Below are 12032 nucleotides of genomic sequence, written 5' to 3'. Positions count from 1 at the left end.
GAATAGTGAGGGCTCAGTGGATCCAGCTCCCTTCCTCTCCTTAGCTTGCAACCCGGTGTGGGCTGTCCCTGGGCAGTGAGGCCCAATGCATGGCTTTGGTGGGTTTCAGAGTCAGCCGTGCACCCCAGAACCGTTAGGACCTGCGGAAGAGAAACTTGTTGAAGTTAGCATTTAACTCAACTTGGCGCCAACTTCTTTGACCAAAGAATTCCTTCCCCACCCACTGCTGTTCGGGTCTGGGAAACAATGGCCGCCTAACACAGAATCAATCGCCCTGTAGCCTTCTCTCAGGTGCTTCTTGGGCTTTGCTGGGCCCCAACCACCGGGTGGGCCTGCTAGCAGTTCTGCAAAAGAGTGGAGGGAGCTCGTTAGGCACCTACTGTGTACCACACACTAAATAAATATTTGTCAGAGGCTGAATTTAATTCATTAAAGAAACCCTACTATGTGCTGGCTCAGAGCCAGGCACTGATAAGCAGGTATGGTCCCTGCCCTGCCCTCACAGGACACAGTGATGGGAGAGACATTCTTCAGAAAACCAGCCAAGATACCTGCAGTTGAAAAACCATAGTTCAAGTGCCATGATGAAGAGTGCTGGGAGCTATGGGAGTATAAAGAGGAGGAGCGTGGTCCCAGCCAGGGCTCAGGCAAGGCTTCTGAGAGGACAGTGTGTTTGAGCTGAAATAAGATGAGCGGGAGTCCTCTAGGGGATGGGCACTGAGGTGAGGATCTCCCTGTGCCATTCTTCCTGCAAATATCAGACCAGGAAAATATCAGGGTGCTCTGGACTGACCTCTTCATTTTTACGTGGGGAAGGGGGGCGGGGGGTCCCAGCAAGGGTGTGGGAGGCAGGCTGGGCAGGGCAGGGACAGTGCCTGCCCACTTCCCCTGTCTCTGGTCCTGCAGGAGCACCCGCCAGCCATGAACCACCTGGACTCCAGCAGTAACCCGTCCTCCACTACATCTTCCACGCCCTCCTCGCCAGCTCCCTTCCCAACGTCGTCCAACCCATCCAGCGCCACCACGCCCCCCAACCCCTCGCCCGGCCAGCGGGACAGCAGGTTCAACTTCCCAGGTACCATGCTACTGGGCTTTTTTGGGCTCTTAGGGATGGGGTCACATGCCCCTTTGCAGCACACCCCAGCGTGCTCGGGGTCAAGCACTGCAGCCACTGAGCGCGTGTGGCGGGCCAGGTGCTTTGCTGAGCTTAATTGCATTACCACATATAAACTTGATAACAGCTCTGAGGTAGATGCTGTTATTGCACCCATTTTACAGATGGGAACACTGAGGTTCGGGGAGAGGAAGTGGCTTGCCCCGAGCTGCACAGCATATAAGCATTAGAGCCAGGATCAAAGTCAAGTGTGTCTGACACGAAGCCTGTGTTCTTGACGTAATTCCTGTGCTGCCCTCCTGCACATGCCTGGCTTCTACTGGACATTGCTCCCTCACGCGGGGCTTCTGTGCTCCCAGGAAGCATGACAGGCAGCACGGGGAGCAAGGGCAGGCCCAGAAGGCCTAGGAGAGGGGATCCCAGCCTCTGTCACTTACCTGCTCTGAGATCTGGACAAGCTACTTAAATGGAAGTGTTTGTTCCCTTTACCATAAAACGGGAGACCCCTGAAGTTGGAATCAGGCTATCCCCCGTGTATGGATGACACTGAGTCCCACAGGGGCTTACATGCTGGAGCAGACCTGACCAGAGCTAACCTCTGACTCTACCACAGCCAAGGCTGCCCTGGGGTCTGTAGGGCCAGGACCCCTTCCTGTTGGCCAGGCCTGGGGTGTCCTACCTCTCCAGGGAGAGGAGTGGAGCCCACTTGTCCATTTGAGGACTGATCCCCAGGCTCGGCCTCCCTGGCAGCTCCTAGCAATAGTTCTTGGCCTTCAGCATATTTCAGTTGGCAGCCTGGAGGAAGGAGGGGGTGGCTGGGATGCTCCAGTTTGCTCCTGGCCCAGCCACAGGCCCACTGCCAGCTTCAGCCTGTGGAGTCCAGGTCAGGCCCCACCTGTCACTGGCCCCTGAGGCTCCGGGCCCAGGAGGACAGACTTACAACTCTTCTTGTGCCGAGGGACCCCCAACTGGGGCCAGCAGGAGGCCTGGCAGCCTCTCTGATTCCATCTCAGCAGGATTCTAGGGACTTATTTGGGGGATGGTGAGAAGCTGAGATTTTGTAGGAATCTTTTCTCTTTCGCTCTCCTTTCACCTTATTCAGCATGTGACTGGGTATCTCCTGACACTAATGCATCATCCTGATCCTACCTGTCCCCTCCCTGCCACTGAGTGATGGCCTCTTTGATTAACCTCTCCCTCCCATTCTGCTTTGTCATTAATATGCTCTGAAACTGGACCTTTTGCTAAACCTCCTAGTTTGGGTTTTTCTAAAAGGAAGGGCCTGTTTGAAAAACAACAGCCACAGAGAATAAAGTCCTTTGTGTGATGTCAGCCAGCATCTCAGCTTTCCCTCATGTCCCCGGCCTGGGCCCTCATTGTCCCCAGCACAGAGCCCTCACTCTCTCCAGGACCTGTTATCTCTCTGGTCGAGGCAGTGTCTGGGCCTAGGCTGGCGGCGGGGGGGGGGGGGGGGGGGGTGTTAGTCTGGGATAGAAACTCCTGCCATTCACCCACTCTGCTGGGCAGGAGCATTTCAGTTTATCTTCAAGGATAAACCTGGGGAAAGGTTTAAAAACCCCATTTACAGTACAACTGGAGGTTAACCAGCTTCTCAAGGTCCCAGAGCCTCATAAATGGCAGAACTGGGGTTAGAAGCATGATGTGTCCAATTGCAGATCCCCAGCGAGTCCCTTCAATCATCCTGAAGAGAGGATTTTTTTCCCTTTCTGGATGGTGAGGTCGAGTCGCAGAAGCCTCAGCACCACGGTTAAATGTTTTTGGAATCATCCCTCCTCCCCCCTCATTGTATTTTACTCTCCTGGGATCGTGCACATTTCACAGAGAAGCAGGCCTGAGAGGTGAATGCAGGGGGCCAGAGCTGTGCAGCAGGGTGGCGGCGGAGACAGGGTCTCTGAACCCGTCCTAGGTGCAAGTCCCTTCACTCCTTGCGGCTCCTGCCCACACCTGCTTTCTCCCAGCTTTTTTTCTCTACGCTGCATGGGTCACCCTGTCCTGGCCAGGCCCCCCTGGGGCATACCTGCTCCAGCCCGATAACCAGCCCCTCCCTCCCAAGCCCACACCTGTGTCCCCTCCCTCTTCGCTTCATTTGCTGCTCTGTGTGTGACTCACCTCCTCTTCTGTTTAAAGCTGCCTACTTCATTCATCATAGACAGCAGTTTATCTTTCCAGGTGAGTCCTTTGCATGGTTCCACTAACTGCCCTTTGCTGTGACCCCTCTGTCCAGCCCACCTGGGCGCCCTCACCCTGAGCACCTTGGAGGTGCTTGAGTATCCCATCCGCGTATTTTGAGAGCTGCCTGTCTGTTGAGGCTGGAAAAGGAGGCAGGGTGAGTAGTAGACTTCACAGGGGCAGTGCCTTGCTGGGAGGGACCTTGGCATCCATCCTGTCCAGCCTCTTAGAGACTACAGGCAACTTGTCCAGGGTCACACAGCCAGGAGGTGGCAGAAGCTGTTTGCATAATGGGGGGAGAGGACTTTTTGCTGATGCCTTATGAATATCTGTCATGGTACCTTCCTCTGCACCATGACAAGGAAAGTGCTACACAACAGAGGGAAAGGCAGTTTGGGAAGGTCTGCAGGCTTCACTTACAGAGCCTTGTCGCACAGCGCCACCTGCTGGCCATGTATTTGAAATGCCTCAATGCAGGAAGTTGAAAGGAAAATTCAATTCAGCTAAAACAATCTCATTGATTCCCTTCCACAAAAATTTGTTTTGCGCACCTACAGTGTGCCAGTCTTTGCATTTGACCATATCCCTGCCCTCCAGGCATTTATACAATTAGTCTTATTCCTCTAGCTGAAGGTGACAAGCTTTATTATAAGTAATACGCAGCTTTAAATCTTAGTTTAGCCATGTGAAGTTTCTATGTGTTTAGGTAGCTCATTGTTTTTCCTACGTTAAACAGGTCTGTCCTGAAGTCGCGATGTTTTGGTTATTCCAGGCTTTTCTGTATCCCAATGCTGCTCTATTAGGGGAGTAACTTGGAGCATTTGTATGTCTTAGAGGATCATCCATATGGCATCGCAGGTGTTTGCAGGCTGGCTGGGGCCAGGGGCAGGCTCCCCCAGTTGCCTCTGTGGTTTCATACCAGTTTTTGCTGTGGATTCCTTCCAGGAGCCTCCCTAGTTACTAGCTGTAGGATGGCATACAGGGCAGACCTAAAAACATGCCTCTGATTCCAGGAGGGCCCGTTTTGCCCTGAAGATACATTGTGGGAGGCGAGAAAACTACATTTCTATTAAAACAAACATGGACATGTTTTGGAGCAGAATGCAATATACTCTTAATGTTTAATGCAAAGTATGAGGCTTCAGAGACATTTTGCTCTCCCACCGGGAGTGCTGCTTCTCCCTGAACACCCCTCCGCCCCCTACACACATGGTTTTCTTCTGTGGAAACATTTGAGTGGTGCTGGATGATAGAAACGTCAGGCCACCCTGGCAATCTGTGGACATGATATAGTGGTGTCTGGAGGAGGCCTCAGTAGTGGTTGCCAGGGCCTGGGATCCCCCAGAAACCACGCACAGGATGTTGGGCACTTGTGTGCTTTTTCTTGATAAGAAGGTCCGGCGCCTCTATCAGATTCTTTAAGCCTGTGAGGTTCCGGAGACGTTGAGAATCTATGGTTCAGATAACCTTCAGGGGTAGCCTTAGAAAGTCCTAGAGGAGGGTCATGGGAGGGTCTATGGCCGACAGGGAGGCTCTTTGTCCTAGAAGGCAGGGAGAGGCCGCTGATTAGCATGAGCCACTGCTAACTCTACTGTCTCCTTTTGCTCGTAAAAGAGGAGGGAGTGAGGGGCCCACCCAGCCCTTGGGCTGCCAGCCTCCCCGAGTGCTGCTGGAGGGGCTGGAGAGAAGGGAAGGAGGCCTGCAACAGAAGCAGCTATGGAGGGTTTGGCCTGTAACACATTGATTTCACCCTGGGGTGACCATCTGTCTAGTGTTCCCTATGCAACTTTCAGTGCTAAAACTGGGAAAGCCCCAGGTCCAAGGGTCAGCCGCAGAAGATGTGTGAACTGTGCATTTCTTCCTCTCCCCTGAGAGCTGTTTACCAGCAGACCAAACATGGAAGCCAAGGGGGCCGGGCTCCAGCTCCTGCCAGAAATTCCCAGAAACTGCTCTAGGCACTAAGTGTCCTTAATGAGCCACCTGTGAGCCCTACCTTCTGCCTCTCCTGGCCTGAGTGAAGGAGTCTCACTACTTTCAAGGGCTCTTGCAACCAGCCCTGGCTTCCAAGCAGAGCAGGAGGGTCTGGCACACATCCAGTAAATAGTAGCCCGGTTTGCTTACACCACTTGCTTGTTTGTATAAAGCAATCTGACCACTGAGAAGTCTCAGCCCCCTCGCCCACCTGGGGCCCCCTCCTGGGACAAACTAAGTGCTCTAGAGGGTCGGTTTTAGGAAAAGCAGAAGTTGGACTTAGTGGAAAGGGCCAGGGGGACACATGTATAGCCCTGCGAGGGGCTGCTAGGGGAGAACCCACTTCCCAGCGTGTGAGCACTGTGTCTTTTGGGGGGAGTGGGAAGGTGGTCTCATGCTTTGTATTTGCTTTTTGTTTCCTCCAGATATTTCAGCATTTCCACCGGCAGCCCCGTTCCCCGATGCAGCGGACAGTACCCGGTAGGCATTCCTATGTTGTCCTCTTTCTCCTTCTTGGGGACTTGTGACAGCTGGATCCATATCCATGACCGTCTCCCTCCACCCCTTAAACCTCTGACCTCCCATTTGGCACATTGCCATGTACCTGGGCCAGCCAGGTGGCAAACTGGTTGGGCTAATTCACCCTCTAGGCCCCAGCCAGGTTTTTATTAGCCTCTTATTGGTGCAGTCAGCACTGGATGGGGCTGTAAACCTGACCCAGGAGGAGGGGGCCAAGGATTCTCAGGGTTATAGAAACTACTCAAAAGCTCCTCCTTAAGGAGCCCTTGCTCAATGTCAGGTCATGCTGAGCACCTGACTCGTGTTCCCAAGTAGGTATTGAAGTAGTTGTCATCCTCAATGTACAGATGGGAAAGCCAGCTCAGAGAGGTTAAGAAATTGCATAAAGTCACACAGCTAGGATGAGACAGAGCCATTCTAAGTAGAATTTCAAGTTCTGTGCTAGTGTCAGAGCCCCCTTACTGGCTGTCAGATTTGAAAGGGCCTTGGTGGTCACTGCCCACCCTCATCCCCACTACCCTCTGGTTAGTCTGGAGAAGGGAATTGAGGCCTGGTCCTCAGCTTCCTGACTGTTTCCACAGCATCCAGACTGCCTTTCCCACAGCCAAGCGGGTCAAAGTAAGGATCCAGGCCTGGCGGCCTTTTCTCAGACCCCACTGGGGATTCCCTGCCCACCTGAGAGTGGAGTGGCCCTCCCTCAGGGTCTCCTTGACACACCCTGTTTTACTCTTAGGCTTGATGACCAGCCGAGAGCAGACGCCTCAGAGGATCGTGAAGTGGAGGTGAGCCGTAGACAGTGCCTCCCCTCCCCTCCCCTCTGCATCTCAGCCCGGGTAGCAGCTCAGGCAGTGCATGGGTGCTGGGCCCTGCAAGGGCCATCTCGGGCCTACTGCAGCAGATGTGGGCAGATGTGCTCAGCAGGGAAAAACGATGAGAAATGCAGCAAAGCAAGCTTCCTTTTGCTTTTCTGTTTTCAAGCCTAAAGTAAGCTCTTAATTCCTATGGTTCCACCCCCAGCCTGGAGGCCTGGACCCCAGCCCTGGAAACTCCTCTTCAGCCTGTGTAGGGTGGGGCCATACATCTGTTACAATCTCCCCAGATGACTCTGATTGTAGCCGGGGCCAAGACCACTGCCTTGACCCTTGAATCATAGTGTCAGCTGAGCCTGGCTCCCTGCAGTGCCAGCAGAGTGTTAACAGACTGATTGATTCCCTCCCAGAGGAGAGTCAGAAACTCTGCATTTAAACAAAACAATATCCCAGAAAGAATGAATGTGGCTAAATTCTTCATGCCAGGGGGTGTCAGCCCTTTTCCCTGGTGATGAGATGTCACTGGTAGGTGGATCTTGGGATGTTAGGGGGAAGAAGGGCCTCAGGGCCCACCTGGGCCAAGGGCTGTGTTTCGTGGGTAAGGACACTGTGGCTCCACGGTGCTAGGTGACCTGCCTGTTGTCCACAGCAAGCCAGTGCCGAGCCGGGGCTGGAACCCAGGCCTCCCGACCCCGTGCCTGTCCTCCCTCCCCCGGCTGGGGCTCTGGGGAAGGGGAGGCAGCTGAGCCTGGATCTGCCACCCCTCCCTAGTCCTTCCTCCTGTCCTTCCAGGCCGAGGAGCCCGAGGCTGGCAAGTCCGACGAGGCCGAAGACGACGAGGATGAGGTGGACGACCTGCCGAGCGCCCGCCGCGCCTGGCGGGGCCCCATCTCTCGCAAGGCCAGCCAGACCAGCGTGTACCTGCAGGAGTGGGACATCCCCTTCGAGCAGGTGGAGCTGGGCGAGCCCATCGGGCAGGGCCGCTGGGGCCGCGTGCACCGGGGCCGCTGGCACGGCGAGGTGGCCATCCGCTTGCTGGAGATGGACGGCCACAACCAGGACCACCTGAAGCTGTTCAAGAAGGAGGTGATGAACTACCGGCAGACCCGGCATGAGAACGTGGTGCTCTTCATGGGGGCCTGCATGAACCCGCCCCACCTGGCTATCATCACCAGGTAACCCAGCCCCTGCCCTCGCTGGGGTGGCCGCCTCGACCTGCCCTTCCCCAGGGGCCCTGTTATTTATGTGGATGCCCTGGAGGGTGTGGAAGTTCTTTTGTTTTTAAATTTGTTTTTCAGTTATGGTTGACACACAATATTATATTAGTTTCAGGTGCACACCATAGTGATTAGACATGTATACACCTTACTAAGTACCCACCTGGCACCATACATGGTTATTAAGACATTGTTGACTCTATTTCCTATGCTGTCCATACATTGCATTCCCCTGACTGTTTTTATTTATTTATTTATTTTTAAACATATCTTTATTGATTTCAGAGAGAGGAAAGGAGGGGGAGGGGGAGAGAGAGAAACATCAGTGATGAGAGTCATTGATGGGCTGCCTCCTGCACGCCCCCTACTGGGGATCGAGCCCGCAACCCGGGCATGTGCCATGACCGGGAATCGAACCCCGATCTCCTGGATCTGAGGTCGAAGCTCAGCCACTGAGCCACGCCCAGCCAGGTAGCAATTCATAGTTCTTAATCGCTTTACTTTTGGAGGATGTGGAAGTTTTAACGTAGACAGGTACAAAGAGTGGGGTATAATTTCCCCGTCATGTAATCCCACTGACATTAAAAATTAAACAAATAGAAGATGCCTGAGGAGAGTGTCCCAGTTTCTCTGGAGACATAAACGCAGGTGGTCTAACTCCCAATACGTGGCTATACCACCGTGAGGGTCGAGAGACACTTTAATTCAATAAGACCGAGCCAATAATTCAGGTTTCAAGAAGGGAGACAGAGACAGACATGAAGCAAATCACACAGGGTTTATTTACCAGTTCCCAATGGTTCTTGGCACCAGCAGGCCACCCGGAGGATCCGCTGAAAGACACGCACAAGGTCTGGGGGTGCGGCCGCGACGGTGTCGGTCACTGCAGCCCTCTGGAAGTTCTCCTAGAGAGGTGCAGGGCAGAGCAAGTCAGGGGCAGCTTTCCCGGAGCTGGGGATGAAGTCTGTGGAGGGCAGACAAGCATCCAAAGATGTGGTCGAAAAGCCCCTGCTTTTAACAGCTGGGTTGAAGGTGTGGTGCGTCTTCAGTGTGTCTTATCAGGGTCCTACTGAGCGCGGGCCTGCTTGGAAGCCAGGGCTACAAAGTGTTAATCTTATCGTGGCACGCAGGCCTCACAATTACACTTGGTCACACAAGATGAAGTTACTTATTTCAAATCTAATACACACATCAAACTTATATTCCTGACTCTAATACACACACAAATCTATTTCTATAACAGAGAGAGAAAGCTCAAATGTTCCAGAAGGGTACAAAGTCAAGTCCAGTGTGTTCCTACCCCACATGTGGGTACTGTAAACAGTGCCTAATCATGCCTTCCATTAGAATAAAGAAGTTTGCATATGATCAGACTTTTAAACTATTTATCTATTGCTTTGTAAAAATACACAGCAAAGATCATGCTGGCTCGCACCTTGCTCTCTTCACTTGAGTGCAGGTCTGAGGTCTACGGAATTTTTAACACTTGCACAATATTCCCGTGACGTAGCTGAACCCAGTGGTGTGCTGGTGTGTTTAACAACCAGCTCTTGGGCAATTGGGAGGGAAGCCCTAGTTTGTGGTATCTGCCAATTCTGGTGGTATAAATACTCCCACCACAGTTGGTTTCAAGCTACTGACATGTTGTCATTGAAAGTGGAGTGGAGTTAGGAAGAGAGTCATACAGCCGGGTTCTGGGTTCTCCCTTGAGCCAATCATTGGTTGTCCCCTAATCTAACCAGTCCTCGTGACAGAGTGTCCATATCTTGGTGACATTCTGTGAGTGTGTATGCTGGGCTGGTCAGAGGACGTAATAACATTTTAATACATACTGTCCATTTCTAGTCCAGAAGCTGTTCACCATTTTCCTCTCCCCTCATCACTGCATGAGTGTCCCCCCCCTCAGCGCCAGGGTGTGTGCACCTGAAACATTATTGCCCATGGCTTTGAAAAGGTTGTTGTTGGGTGTTTACTTCTAAAATCAGGAAAAAGCAATATGAGGTTAGTCAAGAAATTTTGGAATAAAATGGAGGTTTTAGGAAGAAACTAAAAACCACTTTAATCCCACCAGCCAGGAGAACCCTCGTTAATATTCTGATGACATTCTCTGTAGCTGGACGCTGTGCTTTAAAAACGCATTCCCCTCAAACAAACTGTATTTATTAAGTAAAAATTAATTTCCATTTTGCTTGTTTATCAGAAACAGACATAAGTAACCACCCTCCAGACTCCTGAGCAGAGTGAGGTCACCAGGCCACCACACCCAGGGACAAAACCCCAGCCCAAAGCATGACAACATGGTTCCTTAGGCAGCCTTACTGTGGTGACCCCAGCTCCACAACTGCCACGTCCCAGCCCCCAGCGCTGTTTGTCCATCCATCATCTCTCCTCCCCTTACCCCCCCCAGTTCCATAAAAGATCCAAGTCTGCTTAAAGGAAGTGCATATAAGAACATAGCCAAGCATTCATTAACAAAGTTTAGCATGCTTCAGACTATTCTGAAGGCACTGGAACACAGATAAGGAACTAGCAGCCAATATCCCAGATGCCCTCATCTGGTTCTCTGAGTTTCTGAGGCTCCAGAATCTTAACTCCTTGAAGACTTTTCCTAAAAACTAGCCCCTTCCTCAGGTGGCTTAAGTCACCTTCTCCCTGGAGCAGGAAAATGAGCCGCACATTCTCTCTGGGTCCTTCCTCACCTTGGGTTTTAGGGGTCACTGTAGATGGAGACCCCAGAATATGGGCCCTTATCCAGTAATCACACTGACACCCCTGACAGCCACGTCCACCCCTCCCCCTCCTCGCACACACTCCTCTATTGTAATAAAATCTCTGTGATCAGAAAACAATAGAAACGATCGTGAAAATCATTACAGTGTGCCCCAGAGCCCAGTGTTGCCCTGTCATAGCCCTAAAAGGCCAGATTCCTCCCGGAATGAGTTTGAGTGGGCGTGTTTCTGCCTGGAACCCCTGAGGGTGGGCTGCTGGTGGGCTGCTGTGGATCACCAGGAGCCTAGATGAAGAGTTTCCTCTTCTGGGGTAGGCAGGCCCTGGCCTCTAGTGGGGTGCATGTGAGTTTGTTTTTGTACAATCAGGCCAGGCACAGAAGGAATGGGCAGCAGGCTTGATTAAGAGCAAGGATTCTGGCACCCACAGTGCAGGGGCTAGAGAGAGCCCCCCAGAGGCGAGCAGGCACAGCTGTCCCCCGGCTCCTCCCAGCTCCACTAGGGCCAGGGTCAGGCTGCACTGGCCCTAGACCTCTGCCTGACCCACCACTCTCGGCAGCTTTTGCAAGGGGCGGACGTTACACTCGTTTGTGAGGGACCCCAAGACATCGCTGGACATCAACAAGACCAGGCAGATCGCTCAGGAGATCATCAAGGTAAACGGGCATCCTCCGACTCTGCCTGCTTGTATCAGGGTGGTGGCGGTAGCCTTGTCTCTCCCCTCAGCTGGGGTGTCTCAGGTGGGACCCCATTATTCCTTCCCTCCATCTGTGTCTTGTTCAGTTGGAGCTGAAAGCTGGAAATAGGTTAGCAGTGATGGAATGGAATTGGTCAGGGAAGAGCACAGCAGGCTTTAAAGACAGATGGCCTGAGACAGAATCCTGCTCACACCAGCTGTGTGACTTTAGGCAGGTTGTTCAGCCTCTCTGAGTCTTGGCTTCCTCCCCTATAAAATGGGGATACCAACATAACCTCTCTCGGTGGATTGGCACAAGGGTAACACAGGTTTAACCTACAGAGAGAGCATCGGGCACGGGGCCGGCCCTGGGTAAGAGTCTGTAAGCATTGTTGTGGGGGTTGGGGGAAGCACCCACACTTTCTGCCTTGAAGTCTCCAAATCCAAGTTTCATGAGGACAGGTCCTCCAGCCCAACTCAGGCAATCTTTTTTCTTTCATCTTTTTAAAGTAGTTAAATAAAGACGGGAGAAGAACGTATCTGTTGTTTTATTTAGCAACAGGTCCAGATGAAAACTAGACTACTGCGGGGTAGGAGTCCCTCTTTTCTTGTTTTTTTCGTTGAAAAGCTTCCTCGGCAGCTCCCCGCAAGTTGGGGTCCCTCTCCTTCCTTTCCTTTCTCCTCCCTCTCGCCCTCCTTCCATCCGTTTTGGGTGTATGACTTTTAAAAGGAAAAGATCAAAAAATTACAGTGACTTTATGGGCAAACCAAGATTTCCACTTGACATTTCCTTGCGGCTGAGCTAATGAA

General features: G+C 52.4%; 1 protein-coding gene across 1 annotated transcript in view; it reads left to right on the top strand.

The window, feature by feature from the left end:
* Positions 1 to 12032, top strand: part of KSR1 (kinase suppressor of ras 1) — a 141685-nt gene that overhangs the window by 115402 nt on the left and 14251 nt on the right. The window contains exons 10-14 of the mRNA XM_087826024.1: positions 907 to 1075; positions 5701 to 5755; positions 6528 to 6576; positions 7396 to 7778; positions 11106 to 11202. Coding sequence (XP_087682150.1) covers positions 907 to 1075; positions 5701 to 5755; positions 6528 to 6576; positions 7396 to 7778; positions 11106 to 11202 — 753 coding nt within the window. The remainder of the gene's footprint in view (positions 1 to 906; positions 1076 to 5700; positions 5756 to 6527; positions 6577 to 7395; positions 7779 to 11105; positions 11203 to 12032) is intronic.

This window comes from Miniopterus natalensis, chromosome 17 (genome assembly GCF_054644295.1).
Source record: "Miniopterus natalensis isolate mMinNat1 chromosome 17, mMinNat1.hap1, whole genome shotgun sequence".
In the NCBI taxonomy this organism is placed as follows: Eukaryota; Metazoa; Chordata; class Mammalia; order Chiroptera; family Miniopteridae; genus Miniopterus; species Miniopterus natalensis.
Note: the sequence above shows the minus strand (reverse complement) of the source record. Positions and strands in the feature narration are given on the sequence as shown.